Raw genomic sequence first — 13,828 nt, forward strand, 5'->3', positions numbered from 1 at the left:
GCCACTGAGAGTTGGAGTCCCCTCTCCCTGCCCCCATCCCCCTTCTCACTCCAGGCCCCCCAGGCCTCAATCCCTCTCCCCGCCCTCCCAGAGGTTCCCCCTTTCTTGGCCTACTCCTCCTCTTCCTGCATCCCAGCCCCCTCTCCCCGACCCTCCCCCCAAGACCCTCTTTTCCAGCACCCCCAGATCTCCCCTCCCCTCGACCCCCACTTCCCTCACTCCAGGGCCCCTCTCCTGCCCCCACCGGGCCCCCCTCTCCCGGAGCGCTGGAACCCCCTTCTTCTGGCCCCCCAGGGGTTCGCCCTCCCCTCCAGGGATTCCCCTTCCCCTCTCCCCTCCCCACCTTTTGGGGGCTGCCCCCTCTCCCGATCCCCCAAGAACTCCCGCTCCCCTCTCCCCGCCCCCCAGGGGTTCCCCCTCCCCTTGTGCCCGCTTTGTGGGGGCGAGTGCCTCGAGCCGCGGGGAGGCGGCGGGCCGGGGACAGGCTGTGCGTTCGCGAGGGAGGACAGCCGCTCCGCCGGGGGGGGAGACATATGTCTCCGGGCCTGCATCTGTGCGCCGAGCACACAGCCCCGCGCGCCGGGCGCCACGGACCAGGAGCCGCGCCTTCTTCTCCCGGCGCGTCCCACTCTCCCGGCCCCCGGAGCCGTCTCGCCCTCAGGTCAGGCAGCCGCGGAATGTCCAGCCTGTCTCCGGAGCGGCGTGGCCAGAACTGCCGCCCGCGGGGGGCGCGCCCGCCCGCCAGCAGCGGACCCGCCACGCGGCCGACAGCGGGGCCCCGGGGGTGTCCGGCTCCACCTGCCGCTGCCGGGCCCGCCTCGCAGGTGTCGGCGCCGCCGCCCCGCCCGCCCCGGGCCGCGTGCGCGTGCACGGCGGAGCCGCCCCTCCCCCGGCCGCGCGTGCCCGTGGCGGGGGCGGGGCCTGAGGGCAGGACGGGCCTCCAGGGGGCGAGGCCAGAGGTCGGGGTCTCTCGAGGGGCGGGGCCTGAGGTCAGGGGCGGGGAAGGGGCGGGGCCGCTTGGGCTAGGGGCGGAGCGCCGTGGGGGCGTGGCCAGGGGCCTGGGACTCTCGGGTCGCTCGGGTGAACGGGGTCGGGGGGCGGGAAGGCGCGTGGGCGGGGCCGGGGGAGCGGCTCGAACCTCACAGGCTCCCGCTGGGGTCTGGGAGGTGCGGGCCCTGGGGGCGTGGCCCTGGGGGGCGGGGAGGGGCGTGGCCCTGGGGGGCGGGGCGGGGCGGGCCACTCACCGGCGCGGGGCGGGGCCGGGGCTGCAGCCGGCGCCCCCGGCTCCACCGCAGCTTCGCCCGCAGGTCGCGCGCTGGCGAGCTGCTGGACCGGTCGCGCCTGCGGCCCCATGGCCGCCACCATGGCCGTGCCCGGCTCCCCGCCCGAGTGCGGCTACATCCGGACCGTCCTGGGCCAGCAGATCCTGGGGCAGCTGGACAGCTCCAGCCTGGCGCTGCCCTCCGAGGCCAAGCTGCGGCTGGCGGGGAGCAGCGGCCGCAGCGGCCAGGCGGCCAAGAGCCTGCGGATCCAGGAGCAGGTGCAGCAGACCCTGGCCCGGAAGGGCCGCGGCGCCCCGGGCTCCGGTGAGTGCGCCGCGCCGCGCCCCGCCTCGCGCGCCCCCGCGCCGGGCCGTGCGCCAGCTCCCCGGGGGGGCTCCTGGGGCCGGGCACCTGTGGCTCGCGCGCCCGCGGGGTGGCCCTGGCCCCGCCGGCCCGGCCGTGCGCCAGCTCCCCCGCTGCGGGGCCGGGGCCGGGGCCGGGGCCGGGGCCGGACACCTGTGGCTCGCGCGCCCGCGGGGTGGCCCTGGCCGCGCTCCTGCAGACTCAGGCCGGCTTGCTTGGGGAAAGACCTCTTCTGCCACCTCTTTCTGAGCTTTGTCTCTGCTACCTGCGTCTGTTAGATGCATATATGTATGTGTATATATATATATATATATATATGTACACGAAAGAGTCGGTCCCAGATGTTCGCCCCTCGCTCCCCCTCCAAAAAACCTAGGGGACTTAACCAGCAGGTTCCGGGTGTCTGAACACTGAATTCTACGCGGTATTTTGGTATGATTTTTTTCTGGGCGGGGCAGGGGGAGCGCCTTTCGCTTTTATTAGATTTTTTTAGAGAGTCCATGACCCCCGTAAATATTTTCCTGGGAAACAAAGTCTGAGCGTTCTGGGACGCCTACAGCCTGTAAGGTGGATTGTAGTGCTTTGTCCAGGCTATACAGGGGGGGCGTTCCGCCCAGTGTACCGGGCAGGGGTGATTTAGGGGCGCAAAGGCTGGCACGAGCCTTCAGCCCGGAACAGGCAGGTGCAGCGCCTGCGGAGGGGCGCTGGGGAGGGGCCAGCTGACTCCAGAAAGTTAGCCTTGGAGGTGAAGGGGTTAAAAAAAAGAACTACTTTGGTAAGTGATAGTTAGGGGAGGTGGAGGGGGAACCAGTTAAGAAAATTAGAGAACACGATCTATCATTTTCTTCCCTGCTAAATAAAGTTAGATGGGCAGAGCGACCTGGCACCTCTTTTTTCAATTGCTTTTGCTTTTTACTATAGGACTCATACAGACTTGTTACTTATTACAGAAAAGGCGAGAAATTGATATTGAGTTGGAAGATTTTAAACTGTGCACCCTGGGAGACTGTGTGTTTTTGATTTGTGCAAAAGAATCCCAGAGGGTCAGCTCGTCAATATTTACATAAGTGAAAGGTAAACAGGAGATACTGAGTGATTAGAGTTAACGTAATGGTAGGCCTGCTGTGTGCCAGGAATCGGGCTGTGTGGCTTGAGTTCATCACATATCACTGAGATTCAAAAAAAAACCCAACCTGCCAGCGAGGGAGTTGCTTTAATCCCCATCTGACTGATGAGGAAGCTAAGCAGTTAAATAACACTCAAGTTCCCATAGTAAGTGGCGGGACTGGTATTTAAGCTACCAAGCCTGAATGTTAAAAGTACGGATCAGTTATATTATTCAGTTCTTCAAAATATTAATACAAGTTAGAATTTATCTGATGCTAAGCCCCTCTGCGGCCCCCTCCCGTCTTCCTCTCAATAAACCGAGGGAAGGGAGGCCAGGAGGATAGAGAACAAGGAGACCCAGGACCTGGGGAAATAATCTTCTTTAGGTCAGGGAGCCTGGCCGAAGACACTGGACAGCTGAGGCCAGGCTTGCCTAGGGGTAATTACCCTCCACCCCGCCCCAATCTGAGCTTGAGCCACACTAGCTTCTGCTTGGAGGGGGGGTGTAGGAGGAGTATCCCTTAATGCTTAATGTCACACACGAAGATGCCAAGAAAGCAACCTGAATCAAGTGTGCAGTACATGGGGCAGGGGAGCGAAGCAAAGGGACCTCAGCTGAGCATCTGCTGCTGTCCTCCCCCATGTTCTAGAAGCTTCATGTGTGCATTTCATTATATCCTAAAGACAGTGACATGAGGTAGACACAAGGTCCATGTCCCATGGCTGCATGTGACCTTCCTCTCTGCCACCTGTGAATTTACTTCCCTTGGTGAATCCACAACCCCAGAGCCCGTGCTGCCTGCAGAGCACGTGCCGGGCTGAATGGAACCAGTCTCCACTCGCTCTAGAGCAAGGAGTTTAAAGTCCCAAGGAGGAAGCACCCCTCTAATAACCACATCCCCAAATCCCCAGCAGGAGAGGGGACCAGCTATTGCAGCAGGGAGCGTGAAGTGTCAGTTAGAGGGCGAGCTGAAGGGAGATTTGGAAAGCTGCTGGCAGGACCGGGGCTTCAGGACCTCAAAAATTCCCTGGCATGGGTTCCGGGAGGTGGCTGGGGACCAGCATTCCCAGGGACACGGCAGGAGCCCTTCATCGTTCCCAGATTGCTGTGGCAGAACACCGGCCCTACTTGGGGCCCCAGCCAGAATTCAGGGCAACATAAGTGACACCCCCAACTAGGAGCCAAGGGCTTGCATGGTTGGAGGACTGCAGCCACCTTCCCACCCCACAGCCGCACAGCAGGGCAAGCCGGGCACGAATGGCGTCAGACAACACCCACTTTACTCCAAAACCTCAGCTTTGAGACTCAAATGGACTTAAAGGCATTCAGCACCCACAGGCCAGGGTACACTCTCAGGCGGTTCTTGGCTGCGGTTTTATTAGAGCTCTCTGGAATGGCTGGGGGATGGCTGTGGCCTGGGCGTTGTTTTTATTATTTCCGTGTAACTATCATGTCTCAAAGGCTGAAGCAGCAGTGGTTGCTGGAAGGGACCTGGCTTGGAAAGAGCCCTGTAGCAACACAGCACAGGCGGTGGGGCTGGGGGAATGGCTGGCACACATGCAGGGCAGGCCGCAGCCATCTGCTGAGGGGATGAGACAGATGTGGCTGATTCGTTGGTAAATTCCTGGCTAGGGTCTTTAATGGTCAGCGTCTTTCAAAGGCCTTAGTACAGGTGGGTGGTTTCATTATAAATCACTCGACTTCTGTTACTTTATTTTATTAACTGTGCTGAACATTTTAAAGTTGCCCTTAACCCTTTGAGCTTGTTTGGAAGAGGCCAGGGGTCAGAGGTGAATAGCATTGTTGTGAAAGCAGGCCATATTGAAGGATTTTTTAAAAAACTCTTTGATATAATCATAAAGGAGATATGTAAGAATTGCAAGCATTCACAAAGGGAAAAGCATTTTAGGTATCCGTGCCCTATTTGTTCCATATCTAAAGCACCTATGTTACTTGTTACACAGTTGCCCCCCAGATGCCTCCACAGAAAGAAAGCCACTGCTTGAGCTGCAGAAAGAAAGCCACTGCTTGAGCTGTGGTGTGCAATACTTACAAAGTACAATGAACAATGTCCTAATAAAATTTACAGCTGCTTTGAAAATTACTGTCAAATCTTGAAGTGTGCCATGTTCTTAGACGATTTGCTAGCCAAGCAATTTGAATATTTGCGATCAGAGGGAATTCTGGAGAAAGGGCTGAAAATTGGCTAAGGTCTTAAAAAAGGCAATAGGTATTACAGGCATGAGGTAGGGGTGGGGCAGGAGTTCAGACATTATTCAAATCTTGAATGAGTTATTGGTTGGCCCAAAAAGGAATCCTAGGAATGAAGCAATTCTGAAGCAATTCTGGGAGCTAAGTAACTCGTCATTCAGACAGTGGGGGAGACAGCGAAGGCAGAAAACAGCCAGGTGGGACAGGGGGTTGAGGGGGGTGGACTGATGCCCTGAATGGGGGTGCCTGTGTGCCCTGTACTTCAGGGTCCCCTCATCTGCCTGAGCTCAGCAAGTAGCAGCTGGAGTGCAGGGAGCACCTCCCCTCCCCAAAATGACTGTGTGTTCAGAAATTCTTCTAATTCTACAGTAAATAGACAAAGAAGTAGAATGCTAACGAAATGGTGATTGCAAAATTTAACTCCAGTTCCCTGGAAATGACGGGAACACAGCTCTCTTTTATGGTGGGGACGCTTCAGAATAAACATGCTAGGCTGCAAAAGCCTCACCTATGGGTTCACACCCAGGCACACCTCACAGAGAAGAAGGCGTTTGCCTGGGCTTTTTTTTTTTTTAATTAAATTTGTGTGTGTGTGTGTGTAGAAGATCTGGGGTGTAGACCAGAGGTACGGGGGTAAGAGGATTCACCAGAGACAGAGTAGGGAGTAGAACAGGCAGACTGAAATCCACTGCTGAGGGGAGCAGCGGGCGAGACAGGAGAGGTCTGCTGCACCCTAGGTGGGTCAGCTCCCTGGCCAGGGAACTAACTCAGGCCATAGTGGTGATAGCACTGAGACTTAACCCCTAGGCCACCAGGGAGGCCCTGCCTGAGCTTTTTGAGGGGGGCAGGGGCTTATCAACTTAAACATTCTGGGGATATGCTGTTCACTTGAACACTTTCTTCTGAAGTGCTTTGGTTATCAGCTGAAAAGCTTTTTTCTCACATACTGAAATAAACACATTTACATTCTTTTAGCTTCCCATGTAGTTAACATTGATCTTTTTACGAATATTGTTAATTGAGTTCACATTGGTTTATATTGATCCCATAATTGTAGGGTCCCCTTTCGGGATAGTTGCCAGAATGCACCCACCACCCAAGAACCCACAGCCCCTGGACCCCCTCCCTCCTTTCTTCTCATTGCTAACAACGATTTTGTACTAGAACTCATTTCTGAGTCCAATCAGTAAAAATGATTAGAAGCCTTATTTCTCATCTCTGCGAGAACCGAGATTATTATTAGCAACCTGCCTCTGATAGTGGCGAGCCGTGACAAACGTGCGGCTAAAATCCCTGGAATGTGTCCACAGACCATCATAAGGTCATCTATTTCCACCTTAAATGATCTTCAAGGATTTCACACCATACCATTCTGAGAGGAATGTGACTCTGAGCAAGACGTACAGAGATAAAAATGTGACCCTCCTCCCCAGGGTCAGGCCATGATGCCAGCAGGACAGACAAAGTAGGAGAAATGGACACTTTGCGGTAGAGCAAGCAGTTCACCCTCTGACCTACTAGGGTAAGAATGAGCAGTAATTTCCGGTCCTCTTACAATAGAAATACTACAGAATCAGCGCGAGTCTTTTGTGTAATGCCACGAACAGTGACTGATAGTAGACAGAAACCAACGCTTACGTTCTTGGGTGCAGTGCTTAAAGCCAGAGCCCAGTGGGACACATAGATCAAAACGTATATTGGAAGAAAAGAACCTTGAGCATTTGAAAACACAGCTTGCCATCCCCAGTAAGAGCACCCACAGGTTATAGCCTTAGAGTCACCAGCTTTTGGCTTAACATTATTAATTGGCCAGTGTCATCATCAAGATTCTGCAGCTCCTTGATTTGTAAGAATTTCAGAAGAAAGAGGTGCTTATTGAAAGTTTAATAAATCATTTCCACTGAATCTTTTTTTTTTAAGATTTATTTATTCATGCATACAAGAACCAGGGTACAGGCTAGATGCATGGGAGGGTAAGAGGATTCACCAGAGACAGAGCGGGGAACAGAACAGGCAGACTGACTAAAATACACTGCTGAGGGGAGCAGCCAGTGAGACAGGAGAGGTCTGCCTCGCCATATGGGATTCTCACCAGCTTGCTGGGATCGAACCCGGCTGCAGAGCCTGCAGACAGCTTCACAGTGCTGCGCTCAACTGCCTGCGCCACAGGGGAAGGCCCTCCACTGAATCTTAAATGGCACTAGTACGTCCATGGGAGGGGGTGAGAGAATGACGGGCGCACTGATTACCTTTGTTTCTCTGGAGGAGGAGAGCCAACGGGACTTTCCTTGATAGATTATAGACACGTCTGTGGCTAAAGAACAGCTCGATGTTACAGATGATCACGCCATACACACAGACGGGGGCATGACAGTAAGTGCACGGTACCCAGGAGCCAGGAGCACCTGACCCAAGCAGACACAGCCACTTTGCTGTTGCTCAGAAAGCCTTCACTGTGTTGGGGGAATGGGGTCTCCTCTCTTAGTTCCAGAATAACAGAGGAGCCGTAAACAGTCCCAGCCCTGTCTCCCCGCACGTGCTCCAGGACAAAGCACACACCGCGGCTGTCCTCATGGGTCTTTTTCTCCGGGGAGGAGACATCAGCTCTGGGGAGAGATGTCGGCCTGAAGGGCTGAGGGTGAACTGAATGTGCACAACTAAGGTATTTTGAGTGCAAGGAAATATGAGCAGTGGCCCATTAGCCTGTCCAGTGCTAAGGAGGGGTATGCTACACACAGCAGTCAAAGATGGGCTTCTCCACGGCAAGGAGGTAAAAGCCTGCCTGGAGAACAGCACCACAGCCTGCTTTCATTGTTCCCTCTGAGCTGCTGGAGTGGGTCTGCGCACGGCTAACACCTCATTGCCTCTTTGCCTGTTGCCACTCTGGGTTTCCCATGCCACCTCCAGGAGCAGAGTCTGCATTAACACTCACTGCAAGTTCTTCAGGATCTGACACCTACGGCTTCTCAAACTCCATCCCCATCCCCCACTCTGCCCCACTCTGCCCACTCCACAGGCCCCGCTTGGTTGTGTTGTCCCCCTTTGCCGGAAACTCTCCCCCCCACATCCCCAACGTGGGGCCAGGCTGTGCAGCAGGTTAAAAGATCTGATCTTGCAAAGAACAGAACAGGTTTCTGAAAGCTCGTGGGGGCAGATCCAAAGGTCTCAAGGAAAGGGCACATCAGTGAGAAATGGATAAGCAGGGAGGAGGGGTCTGGTCTGCAAGGGGCAGTGGCCTAGAGTCCTTGCAAGACTTGCAAATGATTCAGTGGGGGCGCTGTGTGTTCGCCCTCTGTCAACGTCCCTGTGGGCGTAACTTGACATCCACTGTGTTTGTTGTGGAGGGTGAGGTCTTAGCTCCTCACATGGGGAGAGCTCCAAGGAAGGGTTGTCCCAAGGCAGGGGCCGCCTCATAGGAATCAACTGGCTCTGTGCCTTTCCCGTGTCTGCCCAGTGCTGCTCAGTATGCGCAATGGCCGGCAGGGAAGCACAAATTCTGCATCACATATTCTGGAGATGCTAACAAGAGATGCTGGTGGGCAGGGCAGGGCAGAAGGGCCTCTTGCCTGGGTGTTTCTTTGCCTTTAGGGGAGTGACTCATGACCCCCAGATGGCCACGTCTGTTGTGACAGGGAGGGGACAGAACATTCAGGATTCGGTGGCCAGGTGGAATGCTGTGTGGACTGGCCTCACGGAGGTGAGGGCCACTTCTCTGGGGTGAGGGGGGTCTGTCCAGAGCCCCCGCCAGGCCTTCTGGCTGGCCTCCCACGGCCCATCCATTTCCCGTGGCTGTACTGTTCACTGGCCACTGCACACTCTTAGCCCAATTTTCTGCAGTGCAAAACATTACCAGATTTTGGTCTACTTGAAAACAAATCTTCACCATCATTTCTTTTTTCTTAATCCACAAGTTCCACTCACTCAGCAGCCTGAGCCCACACTCACCTGACTTGCCTTTGAGGTGAGGAATCGGGTTTCCATGACTACCTGGTCATTTTTCTTGACACAAGAATAGAGGGGGGCAAATGAAGCATTATTTAAAAACACAGTCCCGGAATGAATCCTGCAACCTGTGGCCATGTGGGCAAATGACCGGGAGCCCGTCATGGGGGTCTCGCTGGGTCTTCGTATGTCATTTCTCTCTTAAGTCCCAACTTTGGTTAGTAAATGACTGGAAGGAGCCATTAAATATGAGCTGCTTGACAAATTCCTTCCCATATTTTCAAGAGGGCAGTTCTGACCTGTCACAAGATGTTCTCCCATTGGGCTCCAGTGGAAGTCTCAGAGCATTAGGGAATGGGGAGAATCAGGGGGGCCACCGCCCAGATGTGCTGGGAAAGAGTAACTGGGTGAGGAGCCTTAGATGTCCAGCCTCTGTCCACCAGAGACCACTGTGGGCACGGCGCACTGGGGAGCCCCTCTGTGGGGCATAGTGAGGTACATCTGTAACACATGCCTGCTGCTTTCTCTGCACCCTTTAACCATACCTGCATCACTGGAATTCTGCATCAAATTCTGCATCACATATTCTGGAGATGCTAACAAGAGATGCTGGTGGGCAGAGCAGGGCAGAAGGGCCTCTTGCCTGGGTGTTTCTTTGCCTTTAGGGGAGTGACTCATGACCCCCAGATGGCCACGTCTGTTGTGACAGGGAGGGGACAGATTCCTCCATTTCTACCCTTTTTCCTTAGAGCTTGGTGGGAACTGGTCCATGCCCAGAGAGGGCTGGGCTTGAAGGGAAAGGCGCTTTTCTGAACAGGAGTGTGACGGTCTTTTTAGAAGCAGGCGATACAGTGGTTTTATTTCGCTGGTTAGCAGGTCTTAATGCTCTAAAACCCACTGGTGTCACCCCAGAGATTTGACCATTACATTTCATGAACGCACCATACTCCCCAGTTAGGCAATACGTCTGCTCACACAACTCACAAAGGGAAAAACCCATATTCAGAAGCAACGTGCTTCTTTAAGTCCAAACAAGGATCCATTCCTGGGGCAATACTTTCGTATTTGACCAGACACTGAGGTATTTCCCCTAATGCTGCTCAGGGACACAGCTTGCAAACTAACATTCAGACCAGGACGAGGGGATAGGGGCCGGGGGTGTGGGGTGTCACCACTCTTCAATCTCCAGGCTCTTGGAGTCTTTCCACCAGAAGAGGCGCCCCTCCCCCCCCAGCCCCAGCATCACCTCTCCTGCCCCCCTTGCTTTGGCCTGGGTTGTTTGTTATTTGAGGGGGAGGGAGTTTAAGGTTCTCTGTAACTACTTCACTTTTTTTTCCTGTGGGTTCCATAAAATGTCCACGGTGTTTTGGGAAGAAAAGGTTTGGAGAATGCTTCCTGGCCTGAGCCAATATTCATTCAAAATAGTCCCCATCAGTCATCATCTTCCTGAGTAAACGGCAAAAGCACGTTATGCCTCATGCAAGGGAGATCCCCGGCCAGAAGCCGCATCCAGAGCTGCTGGACTCATCACAGCCACCCAGGAAATCAATCCAATGCGACTGGGTGAAATGACCAGAATAAACACTCTGACACATAGCACTGTGCAAATTAAAGCAGGCACACCTGCCTACCCCTTTCTCAAACCATTAACTCATGAAAAACAAAGATTTTTGTGAGACCCAAATGCTGTTTTAAAAATTGTGTCTCATTTCTGCATGTTGCTTCTAGATCCTAAAAGCCCCTGATGCCTCTCTCTTCCTCTCTCTTCCTCTCTCTCTCTCTGTCTCTCTCTGTCTCTCTCACTCTGTCTCTCTCTGTCTCTCTCTTTGTCTCTCTCTCTCTCTCTCTCTCTCTCTCTCTCTCTCTCTCTCTCTCACTGCCAGGAGCTGGAATTAGGGAAAGGGAGGCATCCAAATTTGTCCTCACACATAGAAAGTCTCAAGTGCAGACCACGTGAACAGGCTTCCCCAACGTTGGGAAGATTCCAACGCCTCTTATGAAGTAAACCAATCCTTTGATGTATAATCACATCCTGATTTCCCATGTTAGAAAATCTGGATTTTTGTGGTCTGTTTATTTGAAGCAGTTGTATGTGCCTGTACGCAGGATCTGTTTTTGTTTGCTCTCTTGTTTCTGTCTTTGGCAACAGCAGGGCTGAGTTGTTTTACTTGTTCAGTCGTCTTATTATTGAACAGAAAATCTGATTGAACAGAAAAGTATGACTTGCCTTCAAGAGAGTAGATTCCGTTCTGATTAAATGTGCCTTTAAAAAAAAATCCCCCCTCCCTAGTCCAAAATTTCCTTAAAATTTTAGAACACAGCTGCTGATTCGTCTTTCAGCCACTGTGCTGGTCCCAAACTCATGAACACCCAGAAGTTAACCTGCCTGAATTGTTAACTGGAGAAGCATCGGTTGGGTGTCCCGGAGGCCACAGTCGGAGGCACCCCTTCTCTTGCACAGAAAGAGTCCTGGTTTCAAAATCCGGTCTTATTTTACTCCCCATTCCCATTGACCTTGTAGTTATTTGGGAAACTGCTAAACTGCTAAACCAGTCCATTCATGTGAAAGGGAAGGAGAGGTGTCCTTCTAGGGACAGTGTCAGCAAACAAAGAAAATTTACAGAATGTCAGGAGTGGCCCAGGTAAAAGGAATGGCTGCTTTTGGTCCTCACATCAAAATCCATGGTCATAATCCCTCCCAGACTTCTGAAATGGCACTTTCAGAGAGGCTGCGGAGCAGCATGAGCGCACACTGGCACAAAGGAGGAACTTAGTTCAAACGTGATGTTAACTCTGGTTGCAATCGAGAGCAAGTCATTTCAGTTTTGTACAGGGAGATGACTGCATCTGGCTCTGTGTCACAGAATGTTGAAAAGACATATATAAACCAATTTAAGCTCCTTAAAGAAAAGTGACAGTGAAATGTAAGGTGTTTTCATGTAAGTTCCTTTCAAAAACCTCACAACCTCCAGCAATAGTGGGATGTAAACCTTTTGCTCCATCAGGCCTGACTATAAAACCCAGGGGTTTCCCTCTGCTGGGACACCTGGACTCTCTGCATGCTGCCCAGAGATCTGCACATACTCCCACCCTAGCAGGCATCTTGGCCTCACAATGCAGCAGCCCCCATTTAGCAGCTCCTGGATATCTGGCTGCTCCTGCAGGTGACCTTGAGCTCAAGGGACCCACTGCAGAAACTTGTCTTGAATTCTTCCAGAAACACCCTCCCACCAGGTGCCATTTTATTATCGAGTGACAGGGGTGCCTGTTCCCTACCACCATCCACATATGCCCATGGACACTTTCCCATGCCAGATTGCCCCTGATTTTCTCTTATTCTTTTTTTTTTTTCACAATCCAAAATTTTAAACATGGATACCCCTAAAGTAGTTTTTCAAAAGCCAATACATTTGGATTCTTACGTATCAGCTGACCATCAGTTCTCTGCCTGGCCACAGCTCCCATGGACGAGGCTCCAGGTCTTCCGGGACAGGGCATAGACTAAGCCAGCCCCTGACCGTCCCCCCCCAATGCCTGTGCTGAGGGCTCCCTGGCCCCCAGACTCCAGGATCAGAGCCAGAATGTTTCTGGGCCTGCCGGCTGGCAGCAACACCCACCCTGAATTGAGGGGCAAAGGGTGAGGGATGTGGGAGGAACAGAGTTGAGAAGCTAACAGCCTGGGTTGGAGCCTGGGGGATTGAGTCCTGACAGCCCCTCGGTGTGGTCCTGGGATCCTGAAGGAGATTCTGTTCCCTCATTCTTTGTGCAGGGGCCAGGCATCCTGACATGGAGGTTAAAATTGAAGGAGCAGCCTGATCTTTGGCCAGTCCTGTGGCGGCAGCTGAGCCTGGCTTCTCTCAAGCCCCTGGTCTGGGGGCTGACACCATCTGTGGTGGCCTCCCAGGACCCCTGGAGGCCTGACCTTGTTTACCAGCCAGATGATTTGGCGCCAGGAAGTAAGGACACAGGTCTACACGTAATTTGGGTGGACTCATGCTTTTGAGAATTCTGGCAGCAAAGGTCTCTGACTCCCTCCCCTCAGAACAGCCTGAGAATCCACTGTGAGTCATGAAGTTGTGTCTTCACGACAATTTGCTGGGAAATCAGCTGGTGTGTTCTCAACGTGCAGATTCACTAACATCCCTCTCAAGTCTCTGCCGCCCGAGGGGGGGGGGGGGCTAGCTGACTGCTTTCCTCTCAGATTTCTTAAAGAATGCTCTGTGACAGAAATTTTGGTTAAAATCAAGGCACTAGAAATTACCTAGGTTTTAGCAACGTTTGATTATTTTATTTATTTTTTTAATTTTGCGTAGAAGAACTGTGGTGTAAGCCAGAGGTGTGGGGGGTGGGGGAGAGGTTTCACCAGAGACAGAGTGGGGAGCAGAACAGGTAAATAGGCTGAAATTAACTGCTGAGGAGAGCAGCGGGAGAGACAGGAGAGGTCTGCTGCACCCCATGTGAGGGCCAGGGGATCCCCTGGGTGGGGATCAGAGATTGAACTCAGGCTATAGCAGTGACAGCCCTGAGACTCAACCCCTAGGCCACAAGGGAGGCCCCATCTTTGATTATTTTTATTAGCCTTTTTTTTTTTTTTTTTGTAAAGCAGCAGGAGATCACAAAAAAAGAACACATAAAAAGCTGGGAGGAGGATAGAAGAGGTGGAGGGGGTGCTGGCACCATCTCCTAGGTCATCCCCCCTCCAAGAAGAGGATTTTGGTAGACCTTGAGGTCTGGGCTGAGCTGGCTCTTCCTCTGGCTGCTCTGTGTGCAGGAGGGTGCACTAGCTACCTGACCCCAAAGCTGAAGTCAGCGGGGCACCCCGCCCAGCTCTCCTGCCCCAGTTCCTAGCTGCTGTCCCCTCCACCCTGCCTTTCACTCCAGGCTTGGTCTTTCTCCAGCGGATCCTGGTTTTCTTTGACCACACCCTGGGTTTGTCTTAGGG

General features: G+C 53.4%; 1 protein-coding gene across 1 annotated transcript in view; it reads left to right on the forward strand.

Annotated features, from left to right (window-relative positions):
• Positions 1-1,306: 1,306 nt before the first annotated feature.
• Positions 1,307-13,828, forward strand: part of PKP2 (plakophilin 2) — a gene marked incomplete at its 3' end in the record, with an annotated part of 55,766 nt that continues 43,244 nt past the window's right edge. Inside the window, exon 1 of the mRNA XM_084255992.1 lies at positions 1,307-1,586. Coding sequence (XP_084112118.1) covers positions 1,352-1,586 — 235 coding nt within the window. The 5' untranslated portion in view covers positions 1,307-1,351. The remainder of the gene's footprint in view (positions 1,587-13,828) is intronic.

Source organism: Talpa europaea (assembly GCF_964194135.1).
Source record: "Talpa europaea genome assembly, chromosome: 15".
In the NCBI taxonomy this organism is placed as follows: domain Eukaryota; kingdom Metazoa; phylum Chordata; class Mammalia; order Eulipotyphla; family Talpidae; genus Talpa; species Talpa europaea.